Source organism: Ceratotherium simum, chromosome 10 (assembly GCF_057802395.1).
Source record: "Ceratotherium simum simum isolate JZ-2026a chromosome 10, ASM5780239v1, whole genome shotgun sequence".
NCBI lineage: Eukaryota > Metazoa > Chordata > Mammalia > Perissodactyla > Rhinocerotidae > Ceratotherium > Ceratotherium simum.
Window position 1 is genome coordinate 54,029,642 of NC_141909.1, and position 22,745 is coordinate 54,052,386.

General features: G+C 42.3%; 1 protein-coding gene across 4 annotated transcripts in view; it reads left to right on the top strand.

Annotated features, from left to right (window-relative positions):
- Nucleotides 1-470: 470 nt before the first annotated feature.
- DGKH (diacylglycerol kinase eta) overlaps nucleotides 471-22,745 on the top strand; it is a 191,485-nt gene continuing 169,210 nt past the window's right edge. For 2 of the 4 annotated variants that reach the window (XM_004433621.3, XM_087436021.1), the window contains exons 1-2: nucleotides 472-629; nucleotides 7,668-7,871. In XM_004433621.3, the coding sequence (XP_004433678.2) occupies nucleotides 570-629; nucleotides 7,668-7,871 (264 nt within the window). In that variant the 5' untranslated portion in view covers nucleotides 472-569. Of the gene's footprint in view, nucleotides 630-7,667; nucleotides 7,872-22,745 lie in introns of all 4 variants that reach the window. The other 2 variants (XM_087436022.1, XM_087436023.1) reach the window with 2 other exon arrangements.

Consider the following 22,745-nt stretch of genomic DNA (forward strand, 5'->3'; position numbering starts at 1 on the left):
CTGCCGCTCCCGGCGGCGACTCGGCGCCCGGCCCCGTGGGAGGCTGCTTCTATCCGCCCGGCTGCCCGGTGCCCGTGACCACCCGGCGGCCGCTTTCGGTTCCGCGCCTTATAAGGCCTGACAGGGGGGTCACGTGCGTCCCGGGCCGCCCGCCGGGAGGAGGGGGCGGCAGGGGGAGGGGCGGGAAGCCGGGAGGAAAAGGGGAGGGAGCCGGGGGCGGAGGAAGGAGCGGGGGGCGGATTCTGCAGCCGTGGGAGGTGGCGGCAGCGGCGGCGGTGGGGAGCGGACCGCTTGGAGCTGGACCGACGAGGAGGAGGAGGTGGAGGAGGTGGAGGAGGTGGAGGAGGAGGAAGGGACCGGCGCGGGGGCGGGAGAGCGCAGCGCGGCGGAAGCCGGAGACGGCGGGAGGGCCGGTGGCTGGCCCCGGGCGGGAGCCGGGGCGGCGGCGACAGCGGCCAAGAGGACCGCGGCGAGGGAAGCGCATCCAGCAGCCCCGGCGGCGGCGGCGGCGGCGGCGGCGGGGGCCCGGGTCCGCGCGCCTGGGCGGCCGGCGGGCGCGGGCCGGCGCGATGGAGCCGCAGCACGTGCGCCCCGCGCCCGGCGTCCGCAGCCCGACCTGGGAGGAACCGGTGGGTACAGCGCCCGCGCCCACCCCCTCCCACTTCTCCTCTGCTCCCCCCGCCCGGACCGGGTTCCGTTCAGGAAATGGCCCGGGATGAGGTCCGCAGCTGCTTCCCAGCCGGGGCAGCGCTTCCTCCGCCGCCCGGGCTCCTCCTCGCGCGCCTCCGGGAGCGCTTTTGTCCGGCCAGCCGAGGCTCTCCCCGAGGGGCCGCTGGCGAACCGCTGACGACGGCCCTCCGAGGACCGTTTCCGTGCTTCAGCGACTTCGCAACTTTTTACTTGATTTTAGAGCGCGGGGGGTAGAGAGGGGTACAGGAGAAACCCAGACTGTGGGGTCAGCGTGTAGAGCTCAGAGGAGACCGGTCTTCCTTCCTGAGACCGCGCCCTGGCCGTCACCTGGGTGCGCAGGTTCCTGAGGACCGCCGCCTGGGGAGGCTGATCGCGGCTTGAAGCCCGGAACCACGCCTCCGACTCCTGTTCGCCGCTAGCCCCGGGCTTTTCCGTGGTTCAAGGGTTTTGCCAGGGATGAAGCGGGAAGCTAACCTCGGTTCGCTGCACATGCAACGCGGAGGTTGGGTAACTTGAGGGGACCGAGAGTAGCGTGTGCGTGTGTATTGTGTGTACGAGGATAGGGATGAGGAGGCCGGGGGGCTTGGGATTTGTTCCCTGAAACTCCTCCAACTTCCTTCTTTCTTGCAACTCAAACAGTCAGAACCATCTCACATGCCTCTAGGGATTCTACCCCGGAATCCCCGTCTCACTCAGAGCTCTGTAATTCTGTGTGGGCTGCCTTTTCCCTGGCATCGAATTTTGGCTCTCCAAGCCCTGCCTCGATGTTTGCTACTCCGTCTTGGTTGAAATTCTTGAACCTATCTGAAAAGCCTCGTCCGAAATTCCTGGCCTCATCCGTGTTCTGTTCAACGAGTTCGGATGCTGTTTTCCCAGGGACTCCCCCTGTCTGCTCAGGCTGGCCCCCTGCCTGTTGAGAGCTTCTAGGTCAGGTGCCAGGCTTGGTTCTTTTTCTTTTCTAATATGTACACTCCTAGCTCCTTCGCCCAGAGTATATTTCTCTGCCTCCTGGTTCCCGACCTTTCAGAAGTGTCCTTCGACTCTGATCCATCTGTATCTGCAGCTGTCTTTGCTTTTGTAAATTTGAACATGTTGTTAGGTAATGGCATCTGCTCATATTTCTTCTATTGTGGTTATCACTGGGGATTAAATAATTTTTGAAATTAAAAGTACAATTCAGTTTTGAAGTTTAAATCAAAGATCATTGAGAATTAAATTCAGTGACCTGGTTTTGTTAATCTTTTACTTTTAAACTTTCCTATATGAAGTCCCTTTTGAACCTGGATACTTTAAGCCAACACCAATGACAATGAAAAATACCCGGTTATATGTATTTTACTTTAGGGTGCTGAGGCCAGAACTACTGTGCCTAGAAAAATAGAGACTTTTTTTTGTGCTTTACCTTCCAAAGTGACAAAAATGGAAATGCTCATTTATTAGCTTTTAAAACTAGAGCCTTGACAGAAATGTGTGAATGAAATGTGACACTTTAGCCAGACTGTAGAACTCTCCTCAAAAAATGAGATTTATTTTCTTTAAACACCAAAGGCTTTTTAACTTATTCAAGAGATATTTTTTCCAGCACCTACTGTGTCCCAGGGCTGTTGGATATAGCAGTTAACAACACAGATACAAATCCTTAAATCCTCACAGAGTGTACATTCTTAATTAAACAGAATATCTTGTTTCATATATGTTAATGGTTTACATTCAGATAGTCCAAAAAGCATCTTCAGAGATCTCAGGTATGTGGCATAAAATGATACTTCTGACAAAGTGATTTTATTTGAAACCCTGTGGCCATACATGTATGTCCACAAAGAGCTAATAAAGGGAATTCTCGTTTAGGTTCTTAAAAAAGATGTTATCCCAATTATTGAAAAGTGGTGTACACAAGAAAAGAGGAGGGATAAATTAGGGGAAAAGCAGTATTTAAATGTTTTATTTCAGACATTTGGAGCTAAGGGGAGAAGTATCAGTTGAATCTAAATGTTTTGAATAGACACAAAATTCATCAAAATCAGGGATTCTTGAACTTTTCTTGAGTCTGTGATCCCTTTAAGAATCTAATCAGAGCTATAGACTCTCTTTCTTCCCAAAATGTACTTATGCAACATACAGATAAAATTTTTAATAAAATTTCAAGGGAATCACAGAGTTCCTGGAGCCCAAACTGTGGACCCTCAAAGACCTTGGCTTAAGAACATCTGCTTTGATTTGGACTCCATTTTGCAGTTATTTAAAATCTGCTTTTTGAATTTAAATATAGGCAACTTTAATACATTAGCGTACAAGTATACACATTTACATTTATGAAAAGGAATGTTTAATATTGAACAGGCAATATTCATATTACACAGATCCTGTTGCATTATCCCTTATTGTGTATAACAACATGCATGTAAGGATTTACCCTCCTCGTTCTTTTCTGGTGAAACCTAAAACATGGTGATATGATTCTACATGGAGCTATTCAGACAGAAGAGTAAACATAATCACAGGAATCGATGCTGGGTAATAGTAAAGAGAATACCACTTCTGGCTTGAAATGTATCCGTGTCTGGAGCTGAGGGGCAGCTGCTGGACTTCATGACATTCTTTGTATTTGGAGATGAAATGAAGTTATTTAGTTAAGTGAGGGCATTTAAATAAACTATTAGCCTTATCATTACTCCAGCTAGGGCAATGGGCCTAAAAGAAGATAAATGTTAGCATTCAGATTTCTGTATGTTTTCTTTAATGCTAGCTTTGGAATGTAATCAAATCAGTGGAAACAGAGCCATTACCTAAATTTCTAATCAATTAAAAAATATTTTGGTGGTGGGAATAGGTGGGTAGGAAGATATTTAGCCAAAAAACCCGGATAATATCCTAGGGGGAAAATGGGTAGTTAGAATTCTAGCCCAAACTTAGAAAGTATGGGAGTGTTTACAAAGTAGTTCTTAGACAGTGGGGGAATACTAGAGTACATTTTGCTTACTAAAATTTGTTTTTATTTTCAAATGATTTTTATCTAGCTGGCTCTGATGAAACTATTCAGAACTAATGGAAAATTAGGAAGGGAAGAGTTTCAAAGGAAAAAGAGCCAAAATATAAATGAGAAGTTGTAAGTATATTTATGCATTGGGTCTAGATGATGGAAGGTGTTTGCCTTAGGTACAGGAATGACCATATGTACATACAGTTGATATCACAAGCTCAGTCTTTTTTTGTTCAGGTAACAACTAAGGAAATTTTAATAAAGTTTTGAATGTTAAATTCTAAATATGTAACAGTGTATTATGGAAGTAGTTCTAAAGTTTGAATGAAAGCAGGCCTATTGTTTGTTCAGCCTGCACTGCTCTTTGCATGGTTCCCACTGGTTCTGAATGTGAGTGCTTCAACATGACTGTGGTTTTTCTTGATTATCATTATTTTGACTTTTTTTTTTTGGTGAGGAATATTGGCCCAGAGTTAACATCCGTTGCTAATCTTCCTCTTTTTGCTGAGGAGGATTGTCCCTGAGCTAACATCTGTGCCCTTCTTCCTCTATTTTGTATGTGGGATGCTGCCAGAGCATGGCTTGATGAGCAGTACATAGGTCTGTGCCCGGGATTGGAAACTGTGAACCCCAGGCCACTGAAGCAGAGTGTGCGAACTTAACCACTACGACACTACGCAAGCCCTCCCAACATGAGTGTTTTTAAAGTGCCTACTTGGGTTCTTCAGGATATAAATGTAGACTTATACATGTTTATGATATGATATTTAACGTAAAACCGTAGAAGTTGTAAATGGATATTAAACCTTTTTTGTTATTAGTAGTGATCAATAATAAGAATATAATTCAAAATATCTCTATAGATAATAATATGCTAATATGCATAAAGTTGGTATCAGAGAATTAGCTGTGACTTACATATCTTCAGTATAATAGGTTTTTTAAAAAAAAAAAATGGGGCTGGAAGCCCTATTAAGCAGAAACCTAATTTAGTGGTAGTTTCTCCTATTTCCATTTCATCCTGAATGCAGTGTTTACATGGCTTATGTCCAAGTTTTTAATAGTGTGTTTGTGATACATGTTCCAAACGAAGATTTCAAAGTAATAATAAGAAGAAAAATATGTCAGACACATCTAAGAAATTACTTGAAAATCTGAAAACACCAAGTAAGGGAAAAGTCAAGGAAGTCTTATAAATCAAAGAATGCAATATACCACATAATTTGAAATTTGTTTCAGTTATCCTTTTGAGCTACATTAAAATGGTTGAAAATATTGAGTTCTTGACATTGCTATTATATTTTTAAGGGAAGTGAAATGCATTGCGAGTATACAATATACAGATTGGATGTTCATTCTGGAAACTTATAATTTACAAATAAGACCTGAGAAGGAGCTAGTGGGTCAGGTACCTTAAATTAGGGATTACTTGAACAGTCTCCTTAGAAGAGATGAGTGAAGAAAAGAGGGTATTTCATGAGCTTCCTTTTGTGGGAAATGAAGTGACATTCCTTCATTTGCCTACAGGGTATTTTCACTCTGAGTGTTCTCTGTGCTAGGGAAATTGTAGAGGAGGGATCATTTATTTAGCATGAGCAGGCTAAGACTGGCTGTGCTTTCAAAGTCACAACCAAGTTTTAGAACTTGTTACAGGAGTCTTTGGAGAGCAGGGATAACTGTGAGGTTAAATTTTTATGAAGCAATGAATACCTTTACTTTGAGGTATTCATTGCCCAGCTCTTGCACGTGAAAACTCTGTTAAAGTATCTTTAAGCAATCAGTGTTTGAATCAGAGTGAGAAATGTATTCAGTCCTCTTCTTAAGCTCACAGAACAGGCATGGGCATTAAACAATGCCTTTCGGTTTTATCCCTCTCTGCATGGATTCTGGAAAATGTTACTGCAGGTATATAAAACTTGAAAGCCTAAAGTGTGAATAGAAACATGATAATTGACTAACTTTTGTTATATAGTGAGGTAAAGTGAATAGAACATTAGAATAGTAATCACATGATTTTGACTTTGGTCCCAACTTGTTATTTTGAGCCTCAGTTTCTTTACATTAAAAGAGAGGTCTGAACTAGGTTTATTCTTTCCAAAGGCCTTTTATTATAAGGTGTTCTGGTTTACACTGCCAACCACTGGACTGGTCAGTGACCAAATAGGTTGGGATAAAGGCCATTACTTTGATTATTTTTTGTCTTAAAGAATTCCCTTCATAGCAATATGGTCTTTGTCGATACAGAATTACATATTTACAGAGCCATAGGGCTCTTAGAGTTTATTTTGCCCAACTCCTTCCCTTCCTAAAGAATACAACTGGAGAAGTAGCCTCTATCAATTAGTATTACATGGCAGCAATCTCCTGTCTTTGAAGATTCAAGCCAACTAGCACATTTGACATTTTAATGAATTTAATCTACAATGTGGATATACAGTATTGGGATTGCATATTGTTTCTTCAGATCTCTTAGAACTGTTAGTTCTGATACAGCAAATTATTGAGAGTAAGACTGCAACCAGAAAAAACCCAATAGGATCTTAGTTTGGAGAACCCTTAAAGGTCATGTCAACTGAAAAAATAGAAGGTCATGTCAACTGAAAAAATAGGAATGGGAATTGAAGGTCATGAACATGCTAAAGAGATTGAATGCTTTACTGAAGTGTGAAGAGACTCCACAGTCTGGCAGGGAGTGTTTGCCCTACTTAAAAATATAGCTAATACCAGTTTGGAGTTCTCTGTGGATGACAAGAGGAATCAGTCATTTTAGTATCTTCTCCCCCAAGCACTCCCACATCTGCAAGGGTTCTTTGACGAGGAGCGTGCACGACCCGCCGCAAGGCTGCTATTCCCAAGTGTCCGCTTAACCGGCTCGCATGGGACGAGTTGTGAGCGGTGCCTGCAGCCTGTTGATCCCATTTCCTCCTGCTCTAGTCCGGTTAGGGAGTGGCTCTCCCAGGACTTCCAATGTTTTCGTGCTCTGGCACTGGTGTTCACAAGGCTCTAGTGCATTGTTTTCTTCCAGGCAGTCTCGGTTAGCGCTTCAGCTTAGACGTTTATTTTGCATTCTGTCGTGTTGGGCTGCGTGTATACTCTTGTTTCTGCCCTCTCTCCACGCCCTTCCCAGTTTCCTGTTAGCCATAGGGATCGCTCTTTCTGAGCGAAAAGTTCTCAGAGCGGAGTGGAACCTCCCGGAAAATGCTCTCCTCTTCCGTGTGCGCCGGATGGGGGTGGGGGTGGGCCAGAAACTGAACACCACGGTCGAGAGAGCTGAAAGGATCCGAACCCCAGGGCAGAGGCGGGAGAGGTATGGTTCATCGGAGAAGGCTAGGGGGTCGTGAGACAGACAGGGGGCGGTGCCCGTACATCCCAGGGGCGGAGGGGACTTTTATTCAGCGGGAACGTGCGGCGAGGCCCAAGTCTCTCTGGAGAGATTCTGGGTCCAGGAGGTGGCGGGGTGCACCCAAGGGAGTCGGGAGGAAGCTCTGGGTTCCCTTTCTGCTCTAGGGGCCGTTTTGTCCCTGTTGCCCCTGCACCGAGGGAAGGAGCATCGCCGCTGCCGGGCCTGCGGGGGTTGGCTGCGGAGATTTCTCGTCTTCCCCGACCTCCCGTCCAGCCCGGAGACCCCAGACCCTAGGGGAAGGGGGAGGTTGTTCCGAGCCCTCTGTCACGCTCATCCTCTCTACCCGCACTGGTCGTATTCTGGGTCAGAAACCCTATAACATCCCGATCCTGGGTGCGCAGGGGTCCCAGGCGGGGCCGGGGTCTGCATCCCCTGTGCCCCACCGCGCTCGCCGCTCTGGCCAGAGCCGAGCGGAGGAGCCCGGGGGGCCCTGTCGGGAGGGCGACTGATCCCCGCGACCCTTCCCCGCGGGGGCGGCTGGGGGAGCGGAAGATGGCGGCGGCAGCTGGGCGCGGGGCTCCGGGCCCGGCTCAGGCAGAGCCCACCCCCTGACCGCCGCCGCCGCCCCCGCCGGGCGGTGCTGTGTCCCCGCAGGACGCGGAGAGGATGGCCGGGGCCGGCGGCCAGCACCACCCTCCGGGCGCCGCGGGCGGAGCGGCCGCCGGGGCCGGAGCCGCAGTCACCTCCGCCGCTGCCTCGGCGGGGCCCGGAGAGGATTCGTCCGACAGCGAAGCGGAGCAAGAGGGACCCCAGAAACTGATCCGCAAAGTGTCCACCTCGGGGCAGATCCGGACCAAGGTGAGGCGGGCCTGAGGGGAGCGCGGAGGGCGGGAGGCGGCGGGGCGGGGAAGAGGCGAGAGGACGCCCGCGGCGCGGGGCGCGCGCCGGCGGTCCCGGGAGCGTGGGGATCGAGGTGAGGGCGGGGCCTGGGCCGGGGGCGGGGCCGGCGGGAGCTGGACCGCGGCGCGGCAGGAAGGGATTCCCGGCCCGCGCGCTGGAGGCCGCGGTGCTGGGCTCCCGGGGAGTTCAGCGGCCAGAGGTGGAGGAGACGGGGACCAGCGGCTCGGCGGGAGCGTGGGAAAAAGCTGAAGCGCTGGGGAGGGTTCCCGCTCAGGGAACTCAAAAGGAGTGTTTTATTTTTTGTGCTCCCTGCCGTGCAGAGGTTCGGCAGAGTCTGTGCGTTGAGCAGGGAGCGGAGTGCAGGCCGACCAGCCAGAGCGGCAGTGAGCCCGCCACGTTCCCTTCCCGCAGGCAGCAGCCTGCCCCTCCTCTGGCCCACTCCGCGAGGGTGGGTGGGGAGGGGACACCGGACACCCCCTTTGCCACTTGCTGCCGTTTGGAAGGGGCGTCCCCAGTCGTAAATGATGCTCCCGGTTAACAGCACCCAGCGCGGCAGGGACAGCAAGCCAGGCTTTCGCGTCGTAGGTTCTGGCTAAGTGCAGAGTTCAGATCTCACCAACACACTCATGGTTATTTTTAATAATGGAAAGTAACCTGTTTGTGTTATATGGAGATTAGCATGCTGTGTTACTCTTGTTTATGTAGCAGGTACTGCTGACCTGTGAGGGCTCGAAGTTGAGAGTTTTACTTTGATCGTGAACATATATATCGCAAATGCTTGTGACTGAAGGATTATTTATATATTCTAACTTTCTTCATACTTCTGAATTGTCACGCAGAGAGTCATTTATCCCTGGGGAACTTTAATGAGGAATTTGAAAAGGAAACCAGTGATATTATTGGATTTGTGTGCTCTTTAAAAATAAATTTGCAAAAGTTAATTCATTGTATACCTATTTTTATGAGAATTTGTTTTCTAAGGTCAGTGGGCCCCTATATGAAAATAGAACTTTTATTATATGCCTATGGATTCATGTTTGTATTAACTTTTCTTATTTTCTAAAGTAAATATGTGTAAGCACACACACAACTGTTAAGGTGCAATTAGCAGAGAGTCAAAGATTGCTTCAGTCATTTTTTTAAGTGCTCCTTTTTTTTTTAATTTTTATTTTTTAATTTTCTTTTTGTGAGATCAGCCCTGTGCTAACATCTGCCAATCCTCTTTTTTTGGTGAGGAAGGCTGGCCCTGGGCTAACATCCGTGCCCATCTTCCTCCACTTTATGTGGGACGCCGCCACAGCATGGCGGCTTGCCAAGCAGTGCGTTCCTCCGCGCCTGGGATCCGAACCCGAGAACCCCGGGTCGCGCAGCGGAGGGCGCACAGCTAACCGCTTGCGCAACCGGGCGGAGCCCTGTAACTGCTTTTAATAGTGACGTTTTTTAATTTAATAGAATTTGTGATAAATTAAGGACATGGGTTTAATGTATTTTTAGAAGATTGGAGCTAAACAAGATAGGGACTTTCCTAACAGTGCCTTTAGCATTTGAAATCTTAATTTTAAAAAAAGTTCATAAAACTGTTAATAATAGGCAAAATGGCAGGTTTTAAAGAATGTATATTTTAATATATTCATGTGAAATGTTTAAAATTCCGTGCATACTTATATCAAGATTGACCAGTAAATTTATATTGTTTGAAAGAAAATTTAGAAATGGCTCAAATTTGAATTGAGTAAAGTCAAACGACAAATTTGTTAGGAGTACCACTGAAATTTGTAGGTTTCATGAACTCATGGTAATAGCTGAGATTATACTCCTTAAATTTGATATTATCTATGGTTTGGGGTCAAGCATGTTTATCGAGGCTAGGAGTATTTCAAAAAGCACATTTATTTATTGGTTTTCCATTTAACTTTCTAGTAAAAATATTTAGCACATACATTTTGCCATGATTAGGGATAATTAGTGATCATTAAATAAAATGTTTCTTAAATTTCCAAAGATGTATTGAATTTCAGAGATTCTGCATTTTATACTAGCTTATACAAGTGCATATAAGCTCATCAACGTTTTCATATATGAACACCTGAGATCAGCCTCAGCCTCCCTGCTTTTCCTCATCCCCGAATCCAGATTGTTCATACCTGCTACAAATTTCATCAGTCACATCTTATCACATATACAGATTTTCCTTGATTTACAATGGGGTTAAGTCCTGATAAACCCATTGTTAAGTTGAAGTACTCTAAGTTGAAAATGCATTTAATATACCTAACCTACCGAATATCGTAGTTTAGCCTAGGCTACCTTAAAAGTGCTCAGAACACTTACATTAGCCTACAGTTGGGCAAAAAACACAAACACAAAGCCTGTTTTATAGTATAGTGTTGAATATCTCGTGTAATTTATTGAATACTATACTGAAAATGAGAAACAGAATGGGTGTATGGATACAGAATAGTTGTAAGTGATCACGTGGCTGACTGGGAGCTGCGGCTCCCTGCCTGCCCAGCATCGCAAGCGAGTATAGTGCAGTATATCGCTAGCCTGGGGAAAGATCAAAATTCAGAATTCAAAGTACGTTTCCACTGATTGCATATGGGTTTCAGACCACTGTAAAGTCGAAAGATCTTAAGTTGAACCATTGTAAGCCGGGACCGTCTGTGCTGATTCTCAGGAAAGAGGTCGAGGGCAGTTGGGGAATTAATAGAATGAGAACTGCTAAATTTATCTATTGGTCCCCAGTCTTCAGTTGTGACCCAGATAAGAGTTAAGGGAAAAGATCTTTAGAAAAAGACAGATCCTCTTTTGAGCCCTTCTGCAGGTGTGTAAGACGGGGAGCCTGGTGGAGAGGGAGACGCCAGGACTAGCCCAAGGCCTAGTCATTGTTAAGAAAGCAGTAGCAATTCTTGCTCATACATCCCGAAGATACACCAAGGGACCACTAGGTCTGACGGGTTGTGATTACTAATGGCATCTTCAATCCTGGTTGAGTAGCAGCCTGGGATGGTCTGTGTGGCACACGCACACAGACCTACACATGCATATACACATGCTTACATATGTATGTGTATATATGCACCCTCTTTATAAAGCGTTTCATAGACAGACAGACAGGGGGCCTACAGCAGAGTCAGTTGCACATAGAGGTCAAAAACATTTCTTAAATGAATGACTGTGTATATATTATATTACATGCTTGCACACAATGCTTTGTATATATGGATATTATTGTTGAAACGTAGTACTTATTTTAATTTCCTTTAAGATCCTTAGGGTCATAAAGCTGTTTGGTATCCAGTTAAGCTAGTAACTTAACTAGTTACTAACTTATTACCTTATTTGAAGTGTTCTTTGTTGTGAATACTGGTTAATGTTTTAAATAATTTGAATGTTAGTGAAGAACCTTAAGTTAGTTGTGGCATTTGAAAAGCATCCAGACTTTTCTTAATAGAAAAAGTAATGCATGCATGTAATAAGACATTCAAACAGTGTGAGAGGATATTTAGTGATGGGAGGGTATTCAGTGAAAAGTATTTTCCCTCTCGTCCCAGACCTTCTAGTCTCTGTCTCAGAGACAATTGTTGACATTTTCTTGGTGTGCTTCCAGAAAGTTTCTATGCACATACAAGTGGGTGTATATATATATGTACTTAAATATATAGTATTTAAAAAATACTAAAGGGAACATTCTATACACATTCTATGTCTTGTTTGTTTGGAGATATAATGTGGAGGTCATTTCCCTAACACTTGTATAATCTACCTGATTCTTTTTAATGACGGCAAAGTATTCCATTATATTAGGTTGAGCTATGTGAAGTTGCTCTGTCAGTAGGTCAAAAATGGTCCAGAGTAGAATGGTGGTTGCCAAGGGCTGGGAGGTTGGGGAAATGGGGAGATGTTGGTCAAAGGGTACATACTTTCAGTTATAAGATGAGTAAGTTCTGGGGATCTAATGTACAGCATAGTGACTATAGTTAATAATACTGTATTATACACTTGAAATTTGCTAAGAAAATAGATCTTAAGCATGCTCACCATATTAAAAAAAGTATGTGAGGTGATGGATATGTTAATTAACTTAATTGTAATCATTTTATAATGTCTATATCTATCAAATCCTCACATTGTATACTTTAAGTATGTACAATTTTATTTGTAAATTATACCTCAATAAAGCTGGGGATATCACCTGACGCCCGTCAGAATGGCTATAATTAACAAGACAGGAAACAACATGTGTTGGAGAGGATGTGGAGAGAAGGGAACTCTCATACACTGCTGGTGGGAGTGCAAACTGGTGCAGCCACTATGGAAAACAGTATGGAGATTCCTCAAAAAATCAAGGATAGAACTGCCATATGATCCAGCTATTCCACTGTTGGGTATTTATCCAAAGAACTTGAAAACACCAATTTGCAAAGGTACATGCACCCCTGTGTTCATTGCAGCGTTATTCACAATAGCCAAGACTTGGAAGCAACCTAAGTGCCCATCAAGGGACGAATGGATAAAGAAGCTGTGGTATATATACACAATGGAATACTACTCAGCCATAAGAAAGGATGAAATCCAGCCATTTGTGACAACATGGATGGACATTGAGGGTATAATGCAAAGTGAAATAAGTCAGAGGGAGAAGGCCAAATACCGTATGATTTCCTTCATTAAGTAGTAGATAATAACAACAATAAACAAACACATAGGGACAGAGGTTGGATTGGTGGTTACCAGAGGGGAAGGGGGGAGGGAGGAGGGTGAAAGGGATAATTCGGTACATGTGTGTGGTGATGGGTTGTAATTAGTATTTTGGTGGTGAACATGATGTAGTCCATGCAGAAATAGAAGTACAATGATGTACACCTAAAATTTTTACATTGTTATAAACCAATGTTACTGTAATAAACAAAAAATTAAAAAAAAAAAAGCTGGGGAAAAAATGGTCAAATATGTGAAATTTCATATGGTTCAACCTAATATGTTATGTCATCATTTAATTAACCAGTTCTCTATGGAAGGAAATATGGGTTATTTTAGGACAAAACTAATCTCAGCTTTTTTGCACTGGATATGATGACTTTTTAAGTAAAGAATAAGACTGGCATGCTTTTAAAATTAGTATGATTTAATAAAATCCTCATGTACATTTTAGTACCCTCCTCATATCCCCACATTGTATACTCTTTGATCCCCTTTTCATTTTCCATTTTTCCCCCAGTTTCTTTGTCCTTTCAACTATTTTTTTCTTTCTCTGTTTTTCACTTTTTTTCCTTTCTCTGTATCAGCTAACTGGAATTTCAGGCAGTCTCATCTAGCTACCCAGGTGCTAAACACTAGATAATTTTATGGCTGCCTCTGTTTCCCCGAAGGGAAAAAAAAATCACTTATATACAAAAGTGGAAAGAGTGCTGATGTGGGGAAGCCAAAAGGAGCTGTAACTCGTCGTCTCTTCCTCTCTCTTTACCCTTGGCTATTATTTCTAAATTCTTAGTCCCGTCTCGGGGAGGAGGTTGATTTTGCATTCAGATTTACTGTTGTAGAGATTTTCACAGTATCTACTGAGAATGAGACATTCTGAAACAACACTAATATAAACTCAGACCAGCTTGGTTTTGAATGTGAATGTGAAGGACACTTTGTTTGCTTTTTGTTGGCCCATGAATACTGCAGTCTTTCATTTTGCAGGGAATGGCTGGAAGAACCTTGGTCAGGTTTATAGCTAGGAATGTTCAGCCATCATAAGTGGAATGGTATAAACAAATGGGAACCATCTCAATGACTTTTTCTGACATTGACTCATCTCGGCCAAGGTCTTGAAGCTTCATGTGTCAAAAATACCTCCTAATTAGGTTTATTATGCTCTCATTTATTTTTTTTTTGACATTTATATACCTCTTACAGTTAATTTTGAATGTCCATAAATGAGTCTCTAAATTTGGGTAAAACATACCTAAACACTGGGAAGATATTCGGAACTTTGCAACATTATGTCTGGATTAAGACATCTCTTTAAGGCCATTAGGAAAAGAATAATCACCACATTCTTCAATTAGTACCTTGGTTTTACTTTAACATGAAGGGTGTATAAATAAGCTCTTATACCTTTATGGCAAGACAATATATGGAAATATTGATTTGTATTTTTCACTGGTTTATAAGATGCAATTTGTGCAATTAAAATATTATCTTTCACCATAAACCTTAGATGGAGTAGACTAGGGAAGACTTGCTCATTGTTTTTCACATTGTAGGTGGCAGCCCATTAGTGGGTCATGATGGTTCCCGTCTAGCATTTAAAACAGAAACAGAATAGATTAGAAAATATTTAAAACTTTTACCCACAGTTCTGGGTGGAAACATTGGATTGAGTAATGATCCAAATAGGATGAGAAACAAACATGGCCAGAAGATTGTTAAGAAATGAGAATAAAGTAATTTTGACAGGTTTATTATTTGGAAACTCAATATGATATGAGAGGCAAGTAGGGACTTTTACATTTTGATAGCTGATGAACAGGAAGATATCTTGAATAATAAGAATAATTAACATTCATCTGGGGCAGAAGTTGGCTAATGTTTTCTGCAAAGGGCCAGATAGTAATTATTTTGAGCTTTGTAGGCCGTAAAGTCTGTGTCAAGATTCCTCAGCTCTACTGTTGTAGTGTAAAAGCAGCCAGAGACAATACTGAAGTGAGTAAGTGTGGCTGTGTTCCAATAAAACTTTAAGGACACTGAAATTTGAATTTCATGTGATTATCATGTGTTAAGAAATTTTTTTCTTCTCTTTTTTTTTTTTTTAAAAAGCCATTTAAACATGTAAAAACCTTCTTAGCTTGTGGGCTGTACAAAATCAAATGCTGGAAGGATATGGCCAATGGCTTTGGCTTGTGGGCCCAGTTTGCTGATCCCTCTTCTAGATGATGGAAAATGGTATAGTTAGGTTAGCAAATCACTCTGAAGCTAAGGTGCTGCTAAATGCGATCAGCATTCAAGGGACCAAATAAAGCTAGATTTCAAAAATCTCATCTTTGTAGAACATTTTATTTTTAGCTTGGTTTGCGTCTTTGCTTCCATTTTAATGTGGACTAAATATAGACTGGAAACTCTGAGTCTTGGTACGGTAATATATGGTATAACAGCTTTCTTTCCATTTTGATTACAAATTAAACACGCTATCCCATTATTAAAGATAAGAGACATAATAAATAATTTACTAAACCTTTACATATAACTTAAGATGCGTTGTTTGCAAGTATCTAAATTTAGAAAGCTTTTACTTGGTTTAAGGTTGCGTGTTTGCTGTTGTGGTAGGAGTGATGAAAGGTTATATGAAACTACTATTGTAAACGACTCGGGGCTCCTTTCTGTTTCCAGGGTACAGTGTTTCACTCATATTGGATTTGTTAGGCTTTACTTACTCAGGAAATGTGTTTATAAGCAAAGGTTTTAATTAAAGAGAGTTTGTTTTACCTCTAAGAATAGACCTTTGAAAAAGACCATAACATGTTAGTACATTACATTTTCCCTTGGCAAATTTGTTTGGTTTTGTTGGGTATTGACTGTTTTTCTCTCTGAATATTTAGTTACTGGAAACCCATTTGTGTTTTTGATTTGGTTAAGTGGCTTAAAGTGGTCAGTAACCATTACTGATGATAGCTTTAATTTAGGATTCAGTGTATGTTGTTTCTATTTTAGATAGTCACTTGTTTTTTCCAAATGAACGTATATGGCAGGAATACCCTCCCCCTGCTTTGTGTTATGAGAATATTCGAAAGACTGTTAGGCTCTTGTTTTATAGCAAAGAAGTATGATTAACTTGATCGTGTGTGGAGCTGGAATCTCTAACCCTCTGACTATGCTGTTTGAGTACCCGGAATTTTTCAAACCACCAGGATGTAATTTATATAATAAATCTTTTTTATATAAGCTTCATGCATTTATGTTAGAAATTTAAAAATACTTTTCTACTTAGCATTTTATTGTTTATAGAGCAGTTTTATATGCATGAACTTATTTAACAGTTTCATACAATTATCTAAATTTTACAAATGATAAAACTGAGACCAAGTTTGATATCTGCTGAGTAAATGGCAGGGCTGGAACTCCAAACAGGACTCGGGCACAGTGGATACAATGGGTGGGTTCCAAATGCCTTCTCTCATGGTCCCATAAGCTTTTTGGATTTTGAAACTTTTACATCTACAGTGTACAAGTACAGATGTATGCAGGCTGTCTGCTCACTTCTCTTTGCTCTCTCCCGCCCCCTCCTGTCCTCCTCCTTCTCTTCCTTAGATTCTCCTCTCCCTTCCCTTTCCTCCTCCTTCCTACCCTGCCCTTTATTAAATATGTTTAATCTGTGAGCATATCTCTCCCTAATGTTTTAGGTTTCATAATATCTTTTTGCATTTGAATCCCATGTTTTTAGTGACATGTTTAAGAGTACATGATTGAAAAGTAAATTTTGAAATAAAAAATTTCAGCAGAAATTTATATTAATTTTAATTACTGTTGGCAAAATCATGGAATCACTTTGAAAACATCTTTAGAAAGACTAATTCAGAACAAATGCTTATAGGTATCTGATTCTGCAAACAGGTTTTCAAAGAAAACTGTTAGTTTCACTTCCATAAGGTAAGATGCTGTTTTTAAAAGGTCATGATATAGCGTTTAAAAGAATTATATCAAGTAGTTTTCCGTTTGGCCTATTAAGGCAGAGTTGAGGAAAAAATATGAGTAAAATTTATTTTTAACTAGCTAAGGAATGAAAATGACATTTTTGGGGCCCAATTTTCTCCATCTCACTATTTTATTTAAATAAGGAAAGGTGCCAGGGTGTATACCAGAGCAGGCATACTGTTTTGAGTTGTATTATTTGTACAAACTCATATTGTATTTTAAAATTATGTTGTAATAGTTGATGTTGATATATAGGTGAATAATATCTCTAGTTTGTGGAGTTCATGGTAAAATGAACAGCTGTGAACCCAGCTTCAGAACTGAACACTGTCAATACCTGCATCTACTTGTGTGTTCCTTCTCTTTTTCACTCCCTGGTTGCCCTCAGTTCTTTCAAAAAGCTGTTTTTGGTGTTCCAAGCATTGTCATAAGTGCTAAGAGCAGCAAACAGAAACAAAATAGCCAAAAACCTCTGCCCTCACGGGGCTCGCAATTAAATGCCCGGAGAATTTATGAACTCATAAATATGTAACAGGCACACTATATTAGGAGGTGAGAAGTGCTATAGAGAAAAATAAAGCATGAATGGGAGTGGGGGTGGGGAGGGGAGGGGAAGCTCTTCCTGAGAAGGTGACATCAGAGCAGCAATCTTGAGGGAATGAGCCATGGGGACCTCTGGGGGAAAAGCAGTCTAGGCAGAAGGAACAGCAGCTGCAAAGCCCAAGACGCAGAAGCTGTAAAGAGGAGGAGGTGAGTGAGGCTGAAGTAGGGGTGCGAGTGAGGGAGAAAGCAGGTAGAAAGTTGGAGGTAAGTTAACAGTGTCAAACGTAAGGTACTGCATATAGAGGAGTTCTTAGACTGGGGTTCATGCCCCCCATAGCATGGACAGGATTCAGATGGCTCCCCAAATTTTATGTCTGTGTGTCTGCCCTTCAGAAGACTAAAACCATTGATTTGTAGAGGGGAATTGCAGGACTGAGGATAAAAGATACATAGAAAAAATATACACACACAGAATATAGTTTTACAGTAAGAGGGAACCCTTGCAACATAAACCATCCATTGTTGTCATTTGGAGAAATGCTTAAATTGGGGGTGGGTTCCATGAAATGAAACGAGAAGCAGCATAGAATAGCAAGGTTCCTTGGAGCAGTTAGGTAGTGTGGGATTTGCTTCTCAGCTCTTTCATGTACCATTAGGTGATTTTAGTCATGTTACTTAACGTGGCAGAGAAAGTTGTGCCCATCAATATCTGTGTTTCTCTTGTTTTTCCTGGCCCACCATTCGACTTCATTTCCCCCTTAAGATAGGTGGGGCTATGTAACTGAGTTCAGGCGAATGAAACCTGGGTGGGAGTGATGTTTGTCACTTGTCCTCTAAAGCAATTGATGGGACTCTCCATGCTCTGTCTCTTCCCTCACCTGCCAGCTAGATGTAGATTATCCAGTGCAAGGAGCTTGGATCCCTGAACAAATTCATGGAGAAGAGCCTCTGTGCTCCTGTCCCCAAGCCTCACTGGCCATATTGGATGTGACACAAGAGGGAACTAGACCTTGATTGTGTTAAGCCCCTGAGATTTGGGCATTGTTTGCTACAGCAGTTAGCGTACTCTGACCAATACACTTCATCTCTCTGAACTTCAGATTTCTCATTTGCAACATGGATATAGTGATTCCTACCTTGTAGGGTAGTAGTGAGAATTAAAGAAATACACAGTATGCTTTTGCATCCCTGAGTATTATAATTATTTTTAAAAATCGGTATAGAATCTCAATAACTCAATTATTCCTGATACATTTGTCTTCTAAGTAATTTAATCAATAGGATATATAGACCACTTTATCCTTTGTTGACTATTTAAAAGACTTGATGAAACTATTACTTTTACAGACCATTATTTTTTAATTTTAAATATGTCTTTGCTACCATGAAGGGCCCTTTGGACATATGAAAACCCAGACTGCAAGAGCAGTGGGTAGGCTTGCTCTACTTGATGGTTCTAGTTAGGGCCAGACTTGTTTCTGGGGTAATGTATGTTACAAGTGTCTCATGAAAAATACTTTCTTAAGAACAAATGACCACTTGGAGGTGGTAGTGGGAATAATTGGCCAGGTAGGCTCTTAGGTGCTTCCATGGCTAAATCTACTTTATCTTGAAGTGATCTTCCTTGTATCTTCCCTTCCTCAACTCCTGTTTACTCCTCAGTCCACACATTCTGGCTTTTGCCCCAACCACTTCATGAAAACTTCTTTTGCAAAGGTCACTGATGATGTAACTACTCAGATCCAGTGCTCTCTTTTTAGTTTTCACTCAAACTATATTTCTTGCTAATTTTGACACTGTTGACCATTTTTTTCCTCACATCTTCCCCTTTTGCTTTCAGGGTTTAAATTTCTCTTACCTTTCTTACTACATTTCTACTGCCTCATTCTTGATCCCTGATTCCTTTTGCTGGTGCTAAATGGTTGTGTTTCCTGGGATTCTTATTCTAACTCTGTATGCCTCTTCCTTAGTTGATCTGGCTGATTAGATTAGGCTTCAACTACCAGCTGTACCGGTCTTTCTCTAACCTGTCCTCTCTCCTCAGAACTGGTCCTGTATTTCCTTTGCCTATTGGACATTTACTGTAGTGGGCCCCATAGCCTTCTCAGCCTCAGCATTCTCAAACTGGACAGACCTATGACCTCCTGGCCAAATGTTGCTCTATTACTTTTATATCTTATAGAAGGATTTGCCTTGTAGTTAATCTTGACTTTTGGTCTTGCTAATCGTCTTCATTAACTCATTTGCTTTCAACAAATATGCATTCAGTGCCTACAGAGTGCTGGGCCCTGGGGACAGTCCCGAGCAGACACAGTCCCTTTCCTCTTCAGCTCAGTCAGTGGTCACCAAACACAATTCTGTTTTTTCATACATTATCTCATTTACTCCTCATAATAAAACTAAGAAGTAGGTAGGTAAAATTATGATCCCTATTTTAGAAATAAGGAAACCAAGGATTAGATAAGTAACTTGCCCAAGGTCACACAGCTATCAAGTGACCAGTTTGATGCCTGATTTAACTATTATGATATATTATCCCTTTGTATACTGCTCGTATCTGTCGTGAATTCATCCCTTCCTTTCCATTTCTATTGCTGCTTACCCTGACTTCATTTAACCTTTATAATTTATCTTTTGGATTTTACCATGGATTTCCTCTCAGGTCCATCCTCTACTCCTCTACCAGTTATCTTCGTAAAAGAGAAGGATGAGCATGGTACATTTTGCATAAACTGTTAGACATTGCCCATTACTAGTGGGATAAAGTCTAAATTTCTTAGCATGGCTTAGTGGGTCTTTCTCAATTTGATACTAAACTACCTTTCCATTCATTCAATCAACATTTATTGAGTGCTATTGTAGGTGCTAGAATGGTAAAATAACAAAAAACCCTGCTTACTAGAGCTTATATTCTCTTAAGGGAGAAGTTAATAAACATATAAACAAATATATAATATATCAGCTGTTCAGAAGCGTAGTGAAGGAAAATAAAACAGGTAAAGGGAGAGGGAGTGATGGAGCGGGGCATGTATAAAGTATTTTGGTTGAATTGGTTCAGGAAGGACTCTCTTTGATGAGAGAATATTTGAACAGAGATCTGAATGAAGTGACGTGAGCCACACAGATCTCGGGTGTCAGAAGGTCCAGGCAGAGTCAATGCCGTGGTATTCCAGTTGTGTTTTCTGTCACTGTCATCCTGTGGCCAGTCATGCCAAACTCTTTTCTGTTTCCAAGTAAGGAGGTACTGTTATACCTGCAAGTGTTTGCACGTGTTATTCCGTCTACCTGGAATTTTTCCAATTTCTCTGCCTGATTTATTTTTATATACTGCTATTTCCCCACATTTCTGAAAATATTTACATTTACATTTAATTCTGTGTTTACATTCAAGCTTAGGTAAAATATAGATAGGACTATGAGACTAAGAGGAAGGTTAGTAGGTTAGTCTATACAGCAGAGTGTCTGCTCTCTCCTGTCTCTCTCTCTCTATGTCCACACACACACACAAAGTTAAAAATGAATTGTAAATTTGGCCCCAAGCTTCCTGGCAGCCAAAGTAACAAGATCATTTACAAAATTTTATTGTCGGTGGTGGGAAAACTCTAGATTTTAGCAAGAAAAAAGTTTTTCTAGATCCCAAAGAAATGTATTCTGTCAGTCTTCCATGTGGAGGTCACTGAGGGATCAAGTAGACACTCCCCTCACTTACATCGTAACACAAATGCGGGAGGTGTCCTTATAATGTCTCCTCTTGTAAGGTCCAGACATAATCCAAACTGCAGCTTCGTGACGCAGTTCTGTAGGGCATTTCAGTAAGGCAGTTTTAGTATGGCTAAATCCATGCATAAAATCCAAAATAGTTTTTTTTTGTGTGAGAAAGACTGGCCCTGAGCTAACATCTGCCAATCCTCTTCTTTTTGCTGAGGAAGACTGGCCCTGGGCTAACATCTGTGCCCATCTTCCTCCACTTTATATGGGATGCCGCCACAGCATGGCCTGACAAACGGTGCGTTGGTGTGTGCCCGGGATCTGAACTGGTGAACCCCGGGCCGCCTCAGCAGAGTGTGCACGCACTTAACCGCTTGCGCCACCAGGCCAGCCCCCAAAATAGTTTTGAAGATTGAATAAATGGCATGTACTTCAAACAATCTTCCCATTAAACTGGGCATCTGCTGAAATACCTTCAAAGTATTGTAGAATCTGAGGTTATCTGCTGTTTTTATTTACTTACTCAGGTGCAATTGATAAAAGGGGATTGAGTGGTATGTTCTTAGCTAGTATGGAAAGAAAAATCTGATGTTTCTCAGATTTCATATCTCTAATAAAATGGTTCTGCAACCAGGCTTTTAAAAAATATGTTTGCAGTGTTTTATGAGTGCATTGCAGAATATTAAATCTTCAACTTGGTATCTCTAATAAAATGTATCTACAGCCAAGCTTTTAAAAAATATGTTTGCAGTGTTTTATTAGTGCATTGTGGAATATTAAAAAGACGTATATGTTTTAGGATTATTATGAGAACAGTGTTAACCTTATGGACCCCTGAAAAGGCCTTGGGGGCACTTTGACAACTGCTGTGCTTGCACAATGTATCTGGACCCTATTTTTTGCTTGGAGAGAGAGCCATGAGGATATCTGGAGGAAGAACAGAGCAAGCAGAGGGAGAAGCAAGTACAAAGGCCCTGAGGTGGCAACACACCTGACAGAGTCCAAGTACGTCAGGATGCTAAGGGTGGCCGTTGCAAAGCGAGGGAGGGGGAAGTGAGTAGCAGGGAAAAATACCAGAGAGGTTAGGGGGACAGCAGATAGGTGCTCGTGATGATTTCCGTGAGATAATATACATATTTAGCACAGCGGCTGGCACATAATTAGCATTTAATAGATGCTAGTTATTATAGTAATATTAAAGGAATGTAGTTGCTGTTCCATAGCTACTTTGATATTTAAAATAAAATCAGTATCTAAAACAGATTCTTTAGAAGATAGGAGGGAAATGAAGCAGTAGCTGGAGAGGAACCTAGGAGTCAAGTGAGGGCTTTTTTTTTTTTTTTGGTTGGGAAGATTAGCCCTGAGCTAACATCTGTGCCAATCTTCCTCTATTTTCTGTATGTGGGATGCCACCACAGCATGGCTTGATGAGCAGTATGTAGGTCCATGCCCGGGATCCGAACCCATGTACTCCAGGTCGCTGAAGTGGAGCGCGCGAACTTAACCACTGCGCCACCGGGCCGGCCCCTGAGGGTTTTTTTTTTTAGGTGAAATGACTTTTTTAGGAGAGAGAAGGGTATGTTTGTGGTCTGAGGAGAAAAAGGCAGTTGAGAGGGAAGATCAGATGATGTAGAAGATAGAGAGGAAAATGACTGGAGCAGTGTTCTTAGATGTGTGAGGCGAGATGGGATCTGGTGAGGAGCTGTATTGGGAACAGGACAGTTTATTGACAGTATGCAGTAGATGCAGGGGTAGGTGCCTTTGGAGATTCTTTTCTGATTGTTTCAGTTTTCTTAGGGGAATAAGAAGCTAGGTCATCAGCTGAGAATCACTATGGGGGAGAAGATATTAGAGATCTGAGGAGAGAGGAAAAGGTATGAAATACTTGAATGAGAGAGTGGG